An 18352-nucleotide genomic window follows, 5' to 3' on the forward strand; every position below is an offset into this window, starting at 1 on the left:
CTAAATTAGACTACTGTGACAAGAGCTATTTTTTCAAGTGTACTTCTCCCACAGGTTTGTTTTATTAGGGAAAGACAGCCTCATCATTTTACCCAAATGAACACACATTAAGCAGTGTGCTGGCTGATCAGATTTAAAAATTTACTTGGAGTTTTTTGTTCTTTGCTAGTATGGGTTTTGTATTTAGAATATCTTGGAAATCTAACTTAGAGCAACTAAACTCAGACTGGGCCAGCCTGGTACAGCAGCAGGACTGCTATCTAGCTAGGAGATGTAGCAGGAACAACATTCCATAGAATTTAAAAGCTACAGCTGGGAAGACATGTGGACAGTGTCACATGGTAACTGGTCTACTGAATAAATCAGAGCACAGAGGTGCAAGTCCATGCTATGGTTGTACAATGCCAGTCACTGAAATGTCAAATGAACCTCATTCTTGCTTAAGACACACAGTTAAGGGTCTTGGGTCTTGGTCCTATTCTCTGTGTGTGTCTTCATTTGGTTTTCCAGTATCTTCTTCCTAGTGCCTCGCACTTCTGGGCAGAGGTCTAATAAGTCATACACTCACTCATCAAATGGAGAGTGAAGGGCTCTCTGGAATAACCTCAAGGGGGGAGTGGACAAGGGGCAGGGAAGAGGAGCAGACAGGTTTCTACCAAGCTATGTCACTGGAATATTACATTTAAAGCGTATAAATTATAGCAAGTATGGGTGGGCCAATATGATGAGCTGCATAATTTCAAAATCATTTCAATTTTATTTCAATGATTTATGAGATACTCTCCAGGTAGAAGACACCATATTCTCTATTATTCTTGAGAGGATCAATAACAGACAAAACACTGTGGCTACTTTCAATAGTTGACAGTGTAATAAGAAGCAAAAAAACAAAGAAAGATGCCCAAACAGTAGCACAAAACCAAGGGGGATAGAACAAAGGACAAATGGCATGACACAAAGAAATCCCTGGAGAGTCGGGAGGCATGGCACAAAGTCACCCAAAGAGGGAATTTGGACGGGCAGTAGTAATCAAACAAAAAGAGGTTACTGAGAAATATGTAAAGCCAGACTCACTGCCTATGAATACATGAAACCTTCATAAACTACAAATGAGACATTGCAATCACTAGGGAAGGGCATAAATATGAATGACCAAAATGCAAGGATCATAGAAAAAGGACCAAAGGTATCATTAACGTAATTTAGGAATCGTCTCCTAAGCACAGCACAAAACAAGCTAAACACAAAGTGGGTTATAACACTGGTGACATTCAAAATTGCAGACCATGAGAAGACCATAGATAATTTCATTTTATTCAGTGCCTGAGAGGCTGAAGTAGGAACATGAGTTTGAGGCCAGTCTGGCCTACATGGTCAGTACTATGCCAGCTTAAGTTACAAAGTATGAGTCTGTCTCAAAAAAAAAAATTTCAAAAATTTATCAGAAGACATCTAAAACAAGTTGGTAGGGGAGATTGCAATCACATAAAGGAGATGCTCACAGGCATCCCCAAATAGGACATTTCCACTTCACAACCATATGAAATGACATGTTCAATAAAAACTGTCACTTTGGATTCTGAACGTTGGTTTTCCTGTGGGCTGTGATGCGTGGTACAATGCTTTTGTGTGATGCCAGTTTCTCATGTGATCAAGAGAGTGAACAGGACTGCCCAGCATGCGGTCTTACTAGGCTCTGGTGGTTAGGAAGGCTAAGTGCATTCACTGCACTTTAAACATGTAGTGCTTTGAACTTAAGGTGGTTTTATCCTGCATTTATCCATCATTAGTGCAGGAGCATCTCTATATCCACACAGGAACACACACTTAAAACTTCCCTGATTCAGAGACAAACAAAAAGTGAGCAAAGAGTGTATTTTGCACTCGATACATACATGGTGACTACATACAAGGGAAAATGTTTAACTTCATCAGCAAACATGGAGAAGAAAGTTAAGTGCATAAACAGAAACAAATGACTAAGTGCTGTGTGTGAAAATTAACTTAATTATGCCCTAAGTCCAAGTAACCTACTTTCAGATATGGAAGAAACAATTAGACATATACTGTGTTAGTGTCATAAGTATTCCTGGCACTTAGCTGAACACTGTACTCCAGGGAAGCAAGTCAGCTACGTTACATACAGGAGCACAGACAAGACATAATCTTGGATGAAAAAGCTAATTGCTAGAAAATACAGAGACTACCTTCTGTAACACAGCATAAGGGCATCTCAAAAGGTGACAGAATCAACTACGTGTGTATGCCTGCTTGCAAATGTTAGGCGCAAGCATGAACTTCAAGGCTGACACTACTAAGAACAAGAGGGATAGGCTAAAGAACCAATGGCAGACATTGATTACTGTCTAATTTTAAGTGTAGTGTTAACTTCACAGATACTCATCAAATTGAATACATTCTAAAATCTATATTCATTCAGATGCAACAATAAATCACAAAATGTTTTCCAGTTTCCACATGCTACCATATATATATATATATTTATATCCCTTGGGCAACTAGACTAATACAAATACATTCACCCACTCCTTAGTATTCACATGCTGGCGGCTGCATGTTTAAATCCTGTGTGTGTGTGTTAATGTCTCTGTCCCCATGGTGGCACTGTTGGGAGGTTCTGGGACCTTTAAGCTGTGAAACCTTTTAGGAGGCCATTGGGCCACTGTCCTTGGCCCTCAGAAGGGCACTGTGAGGCCTAGACCCATTCATCTTTCTCTCTTGGCTCTTTGTAAGATTGTAAGATGAGCGGTTCTGATCCTGTTGGGGTGAGCTGCCTTACCCCCAGATACCACCCATCATAAAATGCAACCTCTAAAACCAATGCAAAGACTCCCTTTGTAACTTAATTACTTCAGGTATTCCACTGTAGCAACAGAAATGTAACATAAGAGGGTAAGAGTCCTTAGATAGGGCTTATGTGTGTATGTGTGTGTGTGTGGGGGGGGGGGGTTCCTCCATTTATGGGCTCTGTACTCCATACAGTCCATCCCTAATCCTTTGTTCTCAAGTCTCCTGATTTATTATAAAATTGCTCTCATATAGCCTTACCCCTTGAACAAATATCTCAGTTTTTCCAACCTAACAAGAATGCCCAAGGCCCATTCTAACACAAATAATCAGCTGCATTCATCCAAGTCACCTGAAATTGAGTGCAGAAAGAACTAGCAAATGGAGCAGGCAGATGGAGATCAGGAATAGTCACCTGCATCCCTTCATAGTCTCACTCGTTTTCTTCTCAACCCCAAAGCTGATGCATTTCTACATTTACACACATTGAATTTCTACAGTTATAAACATTAAGTCAGTGGCTTTGATCTTAGACTCCCAAATCAAGAATCAGCTAAGTACCTTACTAGAGAATGATCTCGCCCCTGCTCAATTGCTGACTATATTGCTGAGATCCAGGCTGTGTAATCAGCTGACTACTAACATCGGAGTCAAATTGGTTCTCTTTAGGATTTAAAATCACTCAAGTATATTTTCTATTAGGCAATATTACCTTATAAACAGCTCAGCTTTCGATGTAGTATATTTCATGAAACTGATAATAAGTATGCTTCAAACAGCTCAGTTTTTAGCTTACCAAACAAAAATGAACATCACACACACAGCAGGCATTTGTCTGTGATGCTCCAACCTAACCCTGGGTGGCACTACTGTACATGTTTGCTCCTCTATAAATTTGAAAACACCGCTTTGGGTGACAAAAGGGATTTGTTGAGTTAAAACCTACCCACCATTTCCAGAAGCAAGATCCTTCAATGATAACTACTAAATATAGCCAAACTAAATATTCTGCCACCTAATCTCCAAGAATCGGAAGTTTTCAACACCCCCTGTGTCTAACACTTTCTCAGCAAGGTGGCATCCACATGAATAATCATCATGATGTTCAGAAGCTCCAGCCCAGTGTACGGTGGCACTCAGCAAGTTATTGTGCCCTTCAGAGATGCAGCATTCAACATTAAAATCAAGACAACAGGGCTACAGGAAAAGAAATAAGACAACTAAAGCTTTTAAAATGATATCCAGCCAGTCTCTCTGGAGGCTGATCTGTGGCTTTTTAAGGGTCTCATTAATATGTCACTGCCAACATCAGAAGCTTTCTTCAAGAGTGCATAAAGCAAGTCGCACAATAAAAGCACCACCTAGTGTCCTCTTAAGTAATCAACATAAACACTTACTGAACCCAGGGACATCTCACCAGCACATAACCTAGGGTCAGCAGGCCATTCACACAGATGAGTCTGGCCTTTCCACCTGTGAAAACCAGACTGAAACAAGCAACAGTCAGGAATTAGTAAGAATCAGGGGCTGTAGCAAAAGGCTCTCTAAAATGATTTTCTCTGGATAAGCTACAAGGTTAGGTGTTCCAACGGATAGCGCTAATGTCACGTAAATGAGTGGAAATGAGGTGAGTATGTTCTCTTTCCTCTGAATAGATTCTTTTCAAAATAATTATGTGCAGAAGATATTTAGACTCCTCGACTGGATTCATATTCCACAAATGTATTAGCAAGGATACAGAAGCTTAATACCAGCTCTAAATTTCCTCCAAACACAAAACAATCTGTCAAGCAAACATCTTTAATAATGTCAGCTATCCTAACACTGAGCTAAGCCACGTCCTTCAAACAGTGGTGCCAGCGTTCAGTGATTCAGAAAGAAGAGGTAGAGCTCACTTCAAAGAAATTTCAGAAAAATAGAAACATTAAATAAAAGGAAAACATCCTTTGACAAGAGGGAAAATAATCAATAGTCTTTAGTCTTCTGGTGTCATTCTTTTGAATTCCTTTGTGCTTTTATTGATTACTTTCCTTATTTGAGTCTGAAAAGAAAGGAAGCAAGGACAGCAGTAAGAAAATGAAGGTCTTGGTTCCTGGGCAGGAAAGGTATGCAAATCCAGACAAGCCTGGCTACTTCCTCTCACAAGATCCTGCTTATTCATATATAAACGCAGGTTTGTCCCTAGAGAGATACTTCCCACACTGAAATTTTGTGCCTTATTTGAAAATGGTATGAGAAGACACATAAACTTAGTGTTCAAATCAGCGCTCATCAATTATTAAATAAAGGTCACTTCAGGACTGAATGTACTCAGTGGTAGAGCACTTGTCTATCATGCAGGAGGCCATGGGTTCCATACTCAGCAAAGTCAAACACAGACTAAAAGGTCATCTCTAAGCTTTACACCTTCTAGGAAACAAAGCTACTTCACACATAGAGAAAAGGTGTTACAAGTCCACTCTGGTCCTCTCCATTGATTTCAGATGATCTGGAAAACTGAAAAATCATAGCCTTTGACCTTTGAGTCAATGTTTAGTAATCTAGTTTGAGATTTCAATTATGGAAAATTAATATAAAATTCCATATATCTGATTTCTTCTTAAGGAAAAATCAACCCAACAGGACTCATCCCATACACAGTCAAGTGCTCTAGTGAAGGGACCTCACCTCTTTATGCTGGGTCCCAGTGGGTCTACTTCTGCTCAGTCCACAGAGATTAAGAACCTGCTATTCAATGTGTTTGACACCAGAAGTGTTTCAGGTTTCAGAGTTGTTCACATTTGGGAACATTTGCAAAAACCTTACTGGCTGAGCCTCCCTCATACAAAAATGTAATGCTTTAGACATGAGAACCTTTCCAAGTCAGACTTTGGGGATTGGGGGTGTTCAACCTGTGGACATATTCACTAACAGACACTGATTTAAGAGAAACCAAAACAGAAATGTCTTTTATCACTGGTACATTCTTGAAGAATCATAAGCCAAAGACCTACAGCATCATTCCCAAAGCCCCATTAACTTGTCTCACAAATTTTATTTCCAGAGTAATTTGTTGGAGGTTTTGATATATACTTAAAATATACTTATGAAATTATCACATTACTGTGAATAAGTGGTCCTGGAGCAAAAGGTAGCATCATGTAATGTTGAAGCAGGAAGGAAACTAAAAAATTATTGAGTCAATTCATCTCACTTTGAAAAGGGAGAAGGAAAGGATGATGCATGGAACTGTACTGTTAGTCACTTTTTGTTATGACAAGAACATCTGACAAAAACAACTTAGAAAAGACTGATTATTGCCCTGTTCCACAGTCTGGCAGAGATCAACTAAACCCATCTCAGCTCAGGGTTTCAGAGGTTTTCAGCCCATGGTCAATTGTCTCTACTGTTACAGACCATAGGGAGGCAGAACATCACCATGACAAGAAAGTGAGACAACCAGAAAGCAGAGAGACAGAGAATATGAGTGCCGTGTGTGTGTGTGTGTGTGTGTGTGTGTGTGTGTGTGTGTGTGTGTGTATGTGTGTGTGTGTGTATGTGTGTTTGTCTGTCTGTCTGTGTGAAGGATATGTCCTTCAAAGGCACACCCCAACATTCCTCCAATCATTATCCACCTTACACACTTTTCAATTCCTTCCCCTGAGCCTATCAATTTTGAGTATACCACTCGATTAGACCATTGATCAGGTAGAAGCCCTCATGATCCAGTCACTTCAGAAGTGCCACCTCTGAAGACATGGTTTGAAATCAAACACCCAAAACACAAGCCTTTTGGAAGAATATTTTATATCCAAACTCTAATAGGTACCTATACTTTTGACCTTTCACTCTCCTGTACTAGAACAATATGAAGGAAGGCTAGGCTTTAGAAATAGTAAAAGGAAAAGAAAAACTGGAGATGAGGGCTAGATGTAAAATAGAGTACCATCATGTAGACAATGACTTTCGAGTCAAGAATGTGACGGTATCACCAACTTAAGTGTTATTAATTCCATTTAAACTAATGGCATAGAAGTTTGATGATATATGTTTGGAACAACGATGATATATGACAGTCCACTAATGTATAATACACACAGAGATATCCATGCATTGCAGCACTTAGCACCTTGACAATTATTAATAATTAGCTGCACAACTGTCTCCTCTGACACATGGGATATGATAGTATTGTATTTTCATATTGACATCCAGAGGCTGACATGCATCTTAGGCTAACTGGTAAGGTGAATTTATTTTTTGCTCTGAAGTTTAAAAAAAAATAAATTAATGACAGAACTTTAACTTGACATGTTTCTTTAGAGCAAACCCCAAGCACTTCCATCCTACCCACGTACCTCACACCAGCAAAATCTGTGAACCTCCTGATTTCTTTTTTCTTTCTTTCTTTTTTTTTTAAAGGGAAACAACTTTGTAAAAGTCCAAATGCAAGCTTCAGAAAGCTGTCTTGACTTCCAATGGGAATTCTATGGTCTGCTACTCAAATGATGAATACCTGTACTTTACAGGCGCTGTACATGGCTCTCGCCAAAGGGCTTACAATGAGATCACTATTTCTCTAGAATAAAAAAATTTACTTTGGAAAATATATAAAATTGCTTATCTTCCTAAAGATGGGTTAAATAATTATCAAAGACATTTACGGGAAATGTTACTGGAAGTCTGATTACACTGTGCCACTAAATTCCTTTCAAATACAAGATAGGAGATTTTGACCTCATTAGATGACAAACTGCAACAGGGAGCACATACACTTGAAATTAGTAATAAAGACAATGTACTTAGAATACTACACACGGATTGATGGGCTTACTTCAATTCTGAATAGGTGTGTTGTACATGCTTGGGTGTGTATGTTGGTGCATGTGTGTGAGTGTGTGTGCAGGTGTGTATGTGTTTGTATGTGTATGTGTGTGTGTTTCTCTTTCTGTCTCTCTGTCTCTCTGTCTCTCTCTGTCTCTCTCTGTCTCTCTGTCTCTCTCTCTGTCTCTCTCTCTGTCTGTCTCTCTCTCTCTCTCTCTCTCTCTCTCTCTCTCTCTCTCTCTCTCTCGTGTGTGTGTGTGTGTGTGTGTGTGTGTGTGTGTGTGTGTGTGTAACAGAACTGAGGGCTTTGTGCTCAAGCACTCCACCATTGATCCATATCCCCAGGCCTAATCTTCTGAAATGTAAGATGATGAGGTTTCTTAGCAAGCTCCTAAAATGATTTTACTTACCACTTACTCCAGGTTTCAGTGTGCTATTTTTAATGCAGTCACTTCTGTACTTTCTCCCAGTCTCCCAACACATTTCTTATTGCTCTTTTTCCCCGGAAGAAGCCATGACTGCTGAAAACCACAAGAAACCTAACACCACAGACCAGGAGGGTAAGGTAGACATTTGGAAGAATTTCCATTCATTTAATTTTCATTCTTTCGCCATGTTCACACATTCCCCCCACACCAATCAACTATAACATAAGCACAGGTACTCTATCATCTAACTTTAGTCCAATCAATCTATCTTGTAATAAAATAGAATTATATGATAATGTAGTGAAAAAAATCCCTGACACCAATTGAAGACTCAAATTCTCTTTCTAGTGCTAGTAATCAGCATGTAACTGGGGTGGTGATGGTGGTGGTATTGATAGTCTGTTCAGTATAAAGATAGAGAGGAACACAGAGATGATCACACAGTGAAAGAGCTCTTGTAAAAACAGATTCAGAAGACAGAAAGAACATGTAGAATTCCAATCATAGTGGGTGACTAACTTCATAACAATTTATTATATATTTGTTGAAGAACCAGCAGATAGAAATTTGAAGGTACCAAAACACAAAGAAATGATAAAAAAAGATGGAAATGCTAATTGTTCTGATTTGCTATACATTGAAATATCACCTCACACTATGAATGTGTATCATAACTACCAGTTAATCAAACGGAAAATTTCAAATCCCATATAAATACATTATAATTCAAAAGAGACATTCATGATGACACATATTATTACCGTTAACTATCTTTTGTGAAGTCTAAGGATGCAGATTTTATAATCTATTGTGGGGGTAAATGCCTTAAAATCACTTACTGGTATTTCATTATTACTCTGCAAGTAAAGTTTGCTAGGGGGATTTGCACAACACTAGATTTTAGAAGTTTTACCTTAGTATTATTTATATCTTAGTGTAGTAAGGTTACAGAGAGGAAGGCTACTGGGCTGCAGGACAATCCACCACCTGGGAACAGGAAGCAACAGAGAGCACTATCAGCCAGGAGCAGAGGCAGATGGCCCCAAGCCCTTGGTTCTGCATCATGTTCTAACAACAGTAACCTGAAGGCGGACATGGCTGGATCCTTTTAAAATATTTTTTCTTCTATCTCTTACCTCTCTCATTACCCAGAATTCCAGATCACTCTGAAGTACAGAGAAATTAAGTCAAGAGAACACAATAAATTGAAGGAGTGCTGAAGAGGGCTAGAGAAGCTTCTCAGCAAATATGACACTGGGAAAACTGTGCAAATTCTGGGAAAGTCAATTTCCTCTTTATTACAAGAAATTAATGAGATCTAGACATAAGACCCCTAATTATTTCAAAATAAACTCCAAGACAAAGAATGGTGTCCATGAATGTCTATTCACTTACAAGTAGCTGTGTGTCTATCTGATAAACACTGACATTTGTGTTTCCCTCACCTCCTACTAGACTTCTTTTTGTCTTGTATTGAAACCTACTTCCCACTAGCTTGCAAATGAAAAACAAAGTCAGCACCACAAAAGGATCATCATCTATGGCCTGTAGACAGGATCATCTAGGAGCCTGCTGGAAATGCAGACTTTCAGCCCCTCCCCAGATTACTAGATCAGAATATGCGTTTTAAGAGGATTTGCTGTTATTCAAATGAACAACATCATTTGCAAAGCACTGATTTGTGAGTTCCAAACATCACCCTGTAGCTTTCATAACCTATCATCATATGGCTCCCCCTCCTTCCTCGGCAGATTTATTGAACTAAATTTAAATAAAGAGGATAACTGTGCAGTAAGTATTGTCCTCTCAGAAGCCACCAAAGACATCTAGGCAACTCTAAGATGTTACCATGAATTTATTTTGAGGCAAATCATATCTACCATTTAGCCAATTAATTTGTTTTTTAGCATGTTCCCCAAATCTATGAATGATGTAGCAGGGATGTAGCTATCCTCCTGTTGGTTGGGCGCTTGAGTTAGTCAACACGATTTCTTCAATATTGCCTCTGGGTCCTCCTATTTTTTATGCCTGTCTGCCAACAATCTACCTTCTGGACTAACTGAGATGGATGCCACATTTTTTGACTTCTGTGGCTGAGACATCACAGAATTAAATTCAGGTGGCAATACAGCATCTATAAAGTTCATCCTTAGTTCCCACAGGTCACCATGACAATTTCCCACCTGATCCCGCCTATCCCTATGATATAGTGTTGAAGTCATGTGATAACTAAATCTACAGAGGTATCTTCCAGGAGATAAAGATTCATTTGAAGTTTATAAAACAGAATTTGGGGCCATAAAATCAATACAGTTGTCTCTCCCCCACATACATCTGTTCTGTATCAATTTCTCAACAAATTGCACATCAACACATTAGAAAAAAAATACTATTTTCTACTGAGCATGAACAGATTGTATTTTATTGTTGCCTAACCAACTCTGAAAACCCAACTTTTACAATAGTACCCTAAGTACCTACATAGTATTTGCATTGTTTTAGGAATTATAGAAACCTAGAGATCATGTATGCAGGAAGACATGCACAGGTTATATATGACTGCTACACCAGTGTTTAATAAGGAACCATAACATGTTTGGTTCCAGATACCAGGGATGATTGCATGTGCACTAACTAAAGTACATCATTGAACCTCCCTTGAAAGACAGGTTTCAGCTTGTTATTGTCCTTATTCATGAAGTCATGGCAAAGTCAGACATAAAAATAAACCTTGAGATTACCAGAAAGCTTAATGGATAAGTACATACCTGGTGACCTGAGTTAAATCCTACATAAAGGAGCAAGGAGAGAAATGATCACAATTTTGTCCTCTGGTTTATACTTACGCAGTGTTGCATGCACACCCATGGAATATACATAATCACACACACACACACACACACACACACACACATTCTAGGAAATATTTTATATCCTGTGGGGTAGGTAAGATGTAATCTGAGAGACAAACCTGAGGTTTGGTCATCTGTACTCCAAAAATCCAAATCTATAAAACTTCAACATCAGGAAGTTTAGGAACACCTACCTTATGCCACATTGCAAAATTTCAAACTTGACTACATGGGGCTAGTGAAGGCCAAGCTACACTAAAAATGATGTATAAGTTACCTTCAGGCCACCAGATAGTCAGTATGTGAAACATGAATGAACCCTGGTTAGACTTGAGTCCCTTTTCAATACACCTTATTTATATGTAAGACAAAGTCCAAAATCTGAGCAATTTCTAATTCAAAAGTCTCTCAAGAATGTCTCCTAGGGGATACTCAACCTTCTTGTAGGATTCCATGTCAGCCCCATAAACACAGCCGGACCATTTCTATCCCTGAGTTCTAGCTCCCTGTAGTGGGAGCAAGGCAGACAGCAGCAGTGAACTGAGCTGAAAAAGTCCTGGTGCACATAGCACCACAGACATACCCACTTCTAAAAGAGAATTTCCAAACCAAAACAGAGTTAGCAGTGCAGTGCAGAGAGAACCAACCAAACTGAATACATTAACATCCGCCTAATTCGGAAAATCATCTACGTGCGGCATGTATGCACACAATAAGGCCATACGATGCAATGTGGCACAAACAATTAAAAGTTCCTTTCAAAGTGGAAATGCAAAATAGAACGAATATCTATTTTCTATAAATGAATCTAGCCATCTGCCTTGCAAAAGCAGCAGCAGCAGGAGTACCCAAAACAGCAGAAACAGCAGCCTCTCGTGTTAACAATCTATTCTCAAATCTCATGCTCCACATTTCCCCGGCAAACAAGGCTAAAAATACAAGACATGCAACAAATAGTCTTTTGGGATCTGCCATTCCATGGATGGCGTATTCAATCAGAGTAATATTTTCTGTTGACACTCAAGACTGGAAAGGGAAAAAAAAAGCAAGCTATCATATTAGAAAGTGGTATTCAGCATTTTAAGCGTGACTCCAATCCCAAAGTATACTAAACTGAATGCTGTAAAAGTGTTGTTTTCATACAACATAAATCTCTTAGATTTATCTGAATATATTCGCAGATATATTTAAGCTACTTCAAATTCCTCTATAATTCTTGATAGTTATGAAGATACCATTTTAGCACTTTTGTCAACAAAATGCAAGGGACCACTTATTTCCAGCATAGCTTAGCTACACTGTACATTGTAAGCTTTTAAGTCAGACTGACTGGTTTTAAGATCTAGCATATCCTAACTACTCCATGGTCTTGGATTTTTATTTAACCCTCATGCTCCTCTCTTCCTAGCTTACAAATAATAACACTTACCATACTGAGTCATTTTAAGGAATAAATGAATTGATGTGGGTAACATATTCAGAATAATTAATGGTACATACTGAATAATATCAAAATCAGTTCATATCCAAAATGCAAAAATGCCTTCCTTCAAAGAATAGCCAGAATACAGAGTAAAAAATGACTGTTCTCAAACCAACAATGTAGACAATGAAAGATAAAGGGCAGAGATGGCTGACTGAGTGTAGCTCTCCAGTGTCCACTTAAAAGCGGGGTTGGAAAAGTGGCACACTGTAACCCCAGCACTGGGGAGACAGAGACAAGACATCACTGGTGCTTGGTGGCTAGCCACCCCAGCCAATAAATGAGCTCCAGGTTCCTTGAGAGACCCTGTGATAAAACATAAGCTGAGAGGGCCAGCAAGATGGCTCAGTTGGTAAAGGTGCTTGCCACCAAGCCTGATGACCTGAGTTCAATCCCTGGGTCTCACAGGCAGGAAAGGGGAGAACACTTCTGCAAATTTTCCTCTGGCCTCCATATAGGCACCATGGCACACACATACCTCCTTGTCCCCATCTCTTGGTGAGTGAGTGAGTGTGTGTGTGTGTGTGTGTGTGTGTGTGTGTGTGTGTGTGTGTGTGTTTGAATAAATAAATATAATTAAAATATTAAAAAAAAGACAAGGGGTGATTAAAGGAAGATACCATGTTACCTTCTAGTGTCTGTATGTGTGAACACTCACATACACACACAAAGGGAAGAATAAGCATGTGGTTTTACATGACCTATGTGACTTCCGGTGGACAGGATGGGTTCCATTATTGTTCTGCTTCACAGTTAGGTTATGACGGCATCAGAATAGACAGAAGGGAGATGATAAGGACAGTGTCACTCAGGAGACATTGCCTGGGGTAAGGACAATAAGGATTACTGGCAAAGGTATAATCCAGAGAAAGAGCACACATGTAAACCTTTTCATGATGAGGGTACCCCATAATACTACTACTACTTCCTTAAAGACCACAATGTTGGGAGTCAGTTTTCATACTTGTGACTTGGATCTGTACTCTAATATTTAAAAACAAAACAAAATAGGCAGTAGAGAAGGCTAGTGAATAGCCTCTATCTCCCAAGAAACCAATTTCTTCATAAACTCCATGTTGGCAATGTGTTAAGATGGGTACTATATTCTGGGAAAGAAAAATAAATAAATAAAACACAAGTTTACAAGTGGTCTACCTGATCGATCCTGTCAGTCCTGAGAGCACCCAGGGAGAACCCTTGGGACCAGCTGGGCTTCCTGGGACTTGAGTACTTACTACCTCAAGAATGAAACTCATCCATAGCTAGCTCATAGTGAGGAAGTACATAAGGAGTTCAGGTGCTTTCACAACCTTCATTAGACAAGGCAAAGCAATTAATCTCTTTAGAAAGTGAGATACTTAAAAGATCTCTTGAGCAGAGAGCGCTTTGTTGGGCAGGAAGAGAAGGTGCCACAGGACTGCTCAAGCCAAGAGCACAATGTTTGAATCAGAGAAGGCCTGGCAGGAAGTTGGGAGGGTGGAGCATGCTTTACCTTCAATCTTATGAGCAGATTATATTTTTTGAAACACAGGAACACACGAAGAAAAATAAAAGGGAAGGGTTCTCAAATAACACTAAGAAAGTGCCAACAGCTATAAAAAAAATGGGGAGGAGTAGATGTGAGCATGTGTAAATCATATGGCCCTCAGTGCCTATGACTTAAATGTGTATGTTCTTTGTTGTAAGTGTACCCCTCTAGTTATTGGGAGCAAATATCATCACCTAGCCTGCTTAATGACATGATCTCCTCTGCACAGTAGTGGAAATCACAACTCCATCAGCTGTACTCACTTCTAAGAATAAAACAAATCAGCATGACATGGTGTGGATTCAATTAGCACTTGGCAGGTCACAAGTAACTTTAAAACATCCTTTGTCTAAGTTGTAAAGTGTCAAAACCTACAATAATTACGGTATCAGGGTGCCATCGTTTTACTTTGCCAGCAGGAATGAAGGCATAACTTTGATTAGGAAGGCAGAAAACTGAATGGCATTCTGTGTCAGGGCTGCTTCCTTCGTGTTGTGCCTTGTCCCAAGTGGATTCCTCACTGAGAATATTTGAAATCAATCATCCAAAATAATCCTCAGATTTTCAGATTTTTTTATATGACGTATAGAAGCAAAGGAAAATTAGAGGGGAAGGAGATGGTACCACCATCACGGAAATTGATATATGGTAAATACTCTAAGGACAATGCCATGGAATCTCATATACGCTATACCACCAAAGCAAATGGAGTAATTCTATATATCCTGTTCACTAAGTTATAACATCTTGGATCAAACCCACAAGAGCTATCTTGGATGGGCTACAGTTATGTGTCAATGGGAGAGTCCTTGCCCACCATGGTCCAGGCACTGGGTCCAATTCCCCAGCACCACCAAAGGAAAAAGTCATCAGAATTATAAACTATTGACTTGCAAATGTGGAAATTATCTATAGAACTAATCAACCATACACAGCACAGTGAAACTGCTAAACAAGGATGCTACACAAGTCCACAGCATCCTGGTTTTAATGCACCATACCTTGCTGAAATGATAGACCTTAACATGGAAAATACCTCCATTTGAGAACTTCTATTGTGCCTACCTATCCAAAGCCAGGTGCAAGAGAATTCACTGGTTTTGTAGCCTGTTTAGTGTGCATTTCATGAAGTATCTCCAAAAGCTGTTAAAGGTGAATGGAAATATGAAAAGAGACGCATGACTCAGATTTACTGCTCCACGCATCTTGGGCATCTCTATGATCTGTGCAAAACATTTGTTGTAAATAAGCCTGCAGAGTGTACAGTATGTTTTCCAGGAGACCTTTACAGAACAGCTTGCCGACAAGAGGTGCTAGCCTTGGTTTCACAGCCAGAAAAACTCCATCCAAGAGGCTGTTGGCATGTTCCCACCTCTTGTTTTGAGCTGGCTTAAAGACAACTCCACAAACCAAATTCTAAGGGCCAGTACCTGGAGTCGGTCACCAGGAGCGATCCCACACTGTGAACAGTAAGTAAAAACTCTGACATTTTGATCCCCGGGAAGGAAAACGGGGAAGGTCACTCACTTTTCCCCCTAACAGTATAAAAAACACTCGGAGTTGGCTGAGCAGTGAGGCAGTTTCCAGTTCTCCGTAGTAAATTAAATGGCTGAAGCCCGAGCTTCTTCCAGCAAGATAAGGAAGCATGCCTCACTGTAACAGTATGTGGGAATCACCGAAGCTCATTTTTAAGGCTTTCCTGTTTTTTGTTTTTTAAATCAGCTCCGTTAAAAGAAAAAAAAAAAAGTTCAGGAAATGAAATGTAAATAGGCACAGAATAGCATCCTACAGCTGAAAACCTCTATTCACCCTTTAAATGCTTCTTTCCAGGCACTATAACTGCTCTTAACACTGCCGGCTTCTATAAGAATGAGATTATACCAGTCCCTGGGATCGCTGTCAACCCTTCCAAAGGCCTCACAGCTACCAGGACTATGTTCAGGAGACAGAGGAGAAGGTGAGGGAAAACGTTTAATGCAATTACATATTCTAAGCCCGCTGGATGTCACGCAGCAAAGAAAGGTAACGGAGGGCAGGGAACTGAGACGCTTCTGGATTATTTCAAAGGTAGCCAAGGCACCAGGGCTGTCTGAAACTGCCTGTGATCAGCTTCAAAACAGGTCCGTGGGGGTGTATCTTTAAGTTGATGCTCTGCTGGAGTGCAGCGGATCCAGAAAAAGGGAGAGAAAAAAAAAAAGCGCGGAGGGGCGGGGAGGGGGTCCTGAGCTTACAAGAAGCCGAAATCTTCCTGCTGTTCAGGGAGGCCCCGCTTCCTAGCTAGAGTAAGCACCGAGTAGGGAGAGGATGCGCCTGGAGTGGAGCCTCTGGCCAACTGCTTATCCGGCTGGGCACTGCAGGCGCTGTTAAACCCTGGGGTTACACACAGCTCCCCAGAGCTCCCGCATCCACGCGGCCTCTGTGAAGCAAAGCCAGTGCTGGCTTAGAGCCAGAGCTAGGGTCGCCCGAGGGGTACTGGGCTTGGCGCAGAGCTAAGTGACCAGCTCCGCTGCTTCCCTTGAAGGGAAAAAAAAGCGCAGTCTCTATTGGAGCTCATTCGCCTGCCTCTTTCCCTATGTACTCCCTAAGATCATCGTGGGCGCCCACCCAGGAACGAGCTCGCGCAAGAAAGAAAAGTGGAGAGGACCGAGGCGAGCGAGGGATGAGGATATAGTGAAGATAAGCTATTCAGTCTGCAGCAAATAGGGAGGGTTCGGAAAACCGAACCCGTGCTGAGACTCAAGGGTAGGGGCCCGGGTCACAGCAACCTGTAGGATTGAGGCAGATAGCAAACTTGGATTGCAAGGCAGTGGTCCCCTGGAGCTCCTCCACCCGGTTCCCACCGAGTCGCGCTCCGCACGCGGGAGAGAAGCAAGCACAACTTGGGAAGCCCACGCCGAAGGTGCGGGTCCCGCTCCTCCTCCTCCGTCCGCTTCTCTGCGCGCACACCGCCGTCCACCCGGAGCTTACCTCGGGCCGCCGCAGCCCCCGCCGCCCAGAAACAGAGTCCCAGCCAGGGGAGCCATCGGCGCGCTCCGCAGCCGCCGCCCGCAGTTGCCGTCCCCATGCTCCGAGCTCCACTCTGGATACGCTCCTCTTCCACACCCTGGGAGTCCGCGAGACACGACGACGGCGGGAGGGGGGACCACCTCCAGTAGGTTCCCCCCACCCCTGAGAGGGTGGTGGTCTGTGGTGAGTCTACCTTCTCCACCGCCGTTCCCTACGGAGCGGGGACACCGGGTGGGCAGCGGGACAGAGCGCGCGTCCCCATCGCCTCCTGCGGCGCCGCCCGCCGTCCCCGCTGTGCGGACCGCAGCCCCAGCTCCTCTCCCGGTCCGGGACTACCAAGCTGAGCCAGGAGACCGCATCGCTAATGAGCTCCCGGGCCGCCCCTGGCTCCGCCCCTCCGCAGCGGCGACCAATGAGCCGCGCCGGGGCGGGGCGGGGGGGCGGGGCCGAGCGCGGGCGCCGCAGGTGAGCCCGCAGCCGCCGCACGTGCGGACTCAGCCTCCCCGCTGCAGAGGGCCCGCGCGCGCGGGAAGGCAGGCGGCGCGCCCGAGCCCCGCAGCCCGAGGCGAGGACGCGCGTCCGCGAGCCGAGCTGTGCGGAGCAGCCCGGCCTCTTGGAGGCGAGCGCCCAGCGGCGGGATGCAAGGCAATCATGCTGGCTACCTCCGAGTGAGAGAGACAGAGGCTTCCAGGAAAGCAAGATTTCACTCAACTTTGAGTCTTGCTTGACTCTCCTTGCTTCTTCCGCTGTTTAACCAGCAGAAGGGTAAAACAAGAAAAAAAAAATAACACCATAAACCATTCCTGCGACTGTGCTAATTATGCCCAAAGGTGAATGAAAATTAAAGAAGGAGGGGATGAATGGAGGGTGCTTGCGGATGTGTGGGATCAAGTTTTGCTTTGCTTTGTTTGAAGAAAGCAAAAACTCTCACTTCCTCATTTTCCTTTTTCTGTTAGAGGTGTCACTGCCGAATCTCCAAAGTTCTCAAAGGTTGCCTCATTGCTGGCCACTTATATTTTTGTTGATTTCAACCCAGACCCCGGAAATTACCTTTCTAGTAAGAAAAGGGAAAGTAAAAAAAAATTAAAAAAAAAAACCTTAAGTTTTTTGTTTGTTTCCTCTTTGTTAGGTGGTGAGATCTTTCTTTAACTGATCTTGGAAGGGCCTGCAGTAGGCTACTGGTTTCAGGCAGACAACCTCTCTTCCCCAAGACAGTAGGTTGGCTTCCTGTCCAGGGCTCCACAATGAGACCATAGCTTTCTGCCTGAAGCCATCAAAACGCCCCTAGGACTCATCGGGTCAGAAATCTGGGTCCTCAATTCCAAGGTAGTCTCAAGAGAGAAGGAAAACTTGGCTTGCAAGACAGCATTGCGGACTGTTCCTCAGTGCTATCAAGCTCAGTATTGACAGACGCACACAACAAGGGAACATGTCTTGCCAAAGT

The 18352-nt window shown here is 42.0% G+C and overlaps 1 protein-coding gene across 1 annotated transcript in view; it reads right to left on the bottom strand.

Moving 5' to 3' along the window:
• Unc5d (unc-5 netrin receptor D) overlaps positions 1-17266 on the bottom strand; it is a 553430-nt gene extending 536164 nt beyond the window's left edge. Inside the window, 1 exon segment of the mRNA XM_052751943.1 lies at positions 16870-17266. Coding sequence (XP_052607903.1) covers positions 16870-16966 — 97 coding nt within the window. The 5' untranslated portion in view covers positions 16967-17266.
• Between the last annotated feature and the right edge of the window lie 1086 nt (positions 17267-18352).

Source organism: Peromyscus californicus, unplaced genomic scaffold, assembly GCF_007827085.1.
Source record: "Peromyscus californicus insignis strain IS unplaced genomic scaffold, ASM782708v3 Scaffold_23__1_contigs__length_62951481, whole genome shotgun sequence".
Lineage (NCBI taxonomy): Eukaryota > Metazoa > Chordata > Mammalia > Rodentia > Cricetidae > Peromyscus > Peromyscus californicus.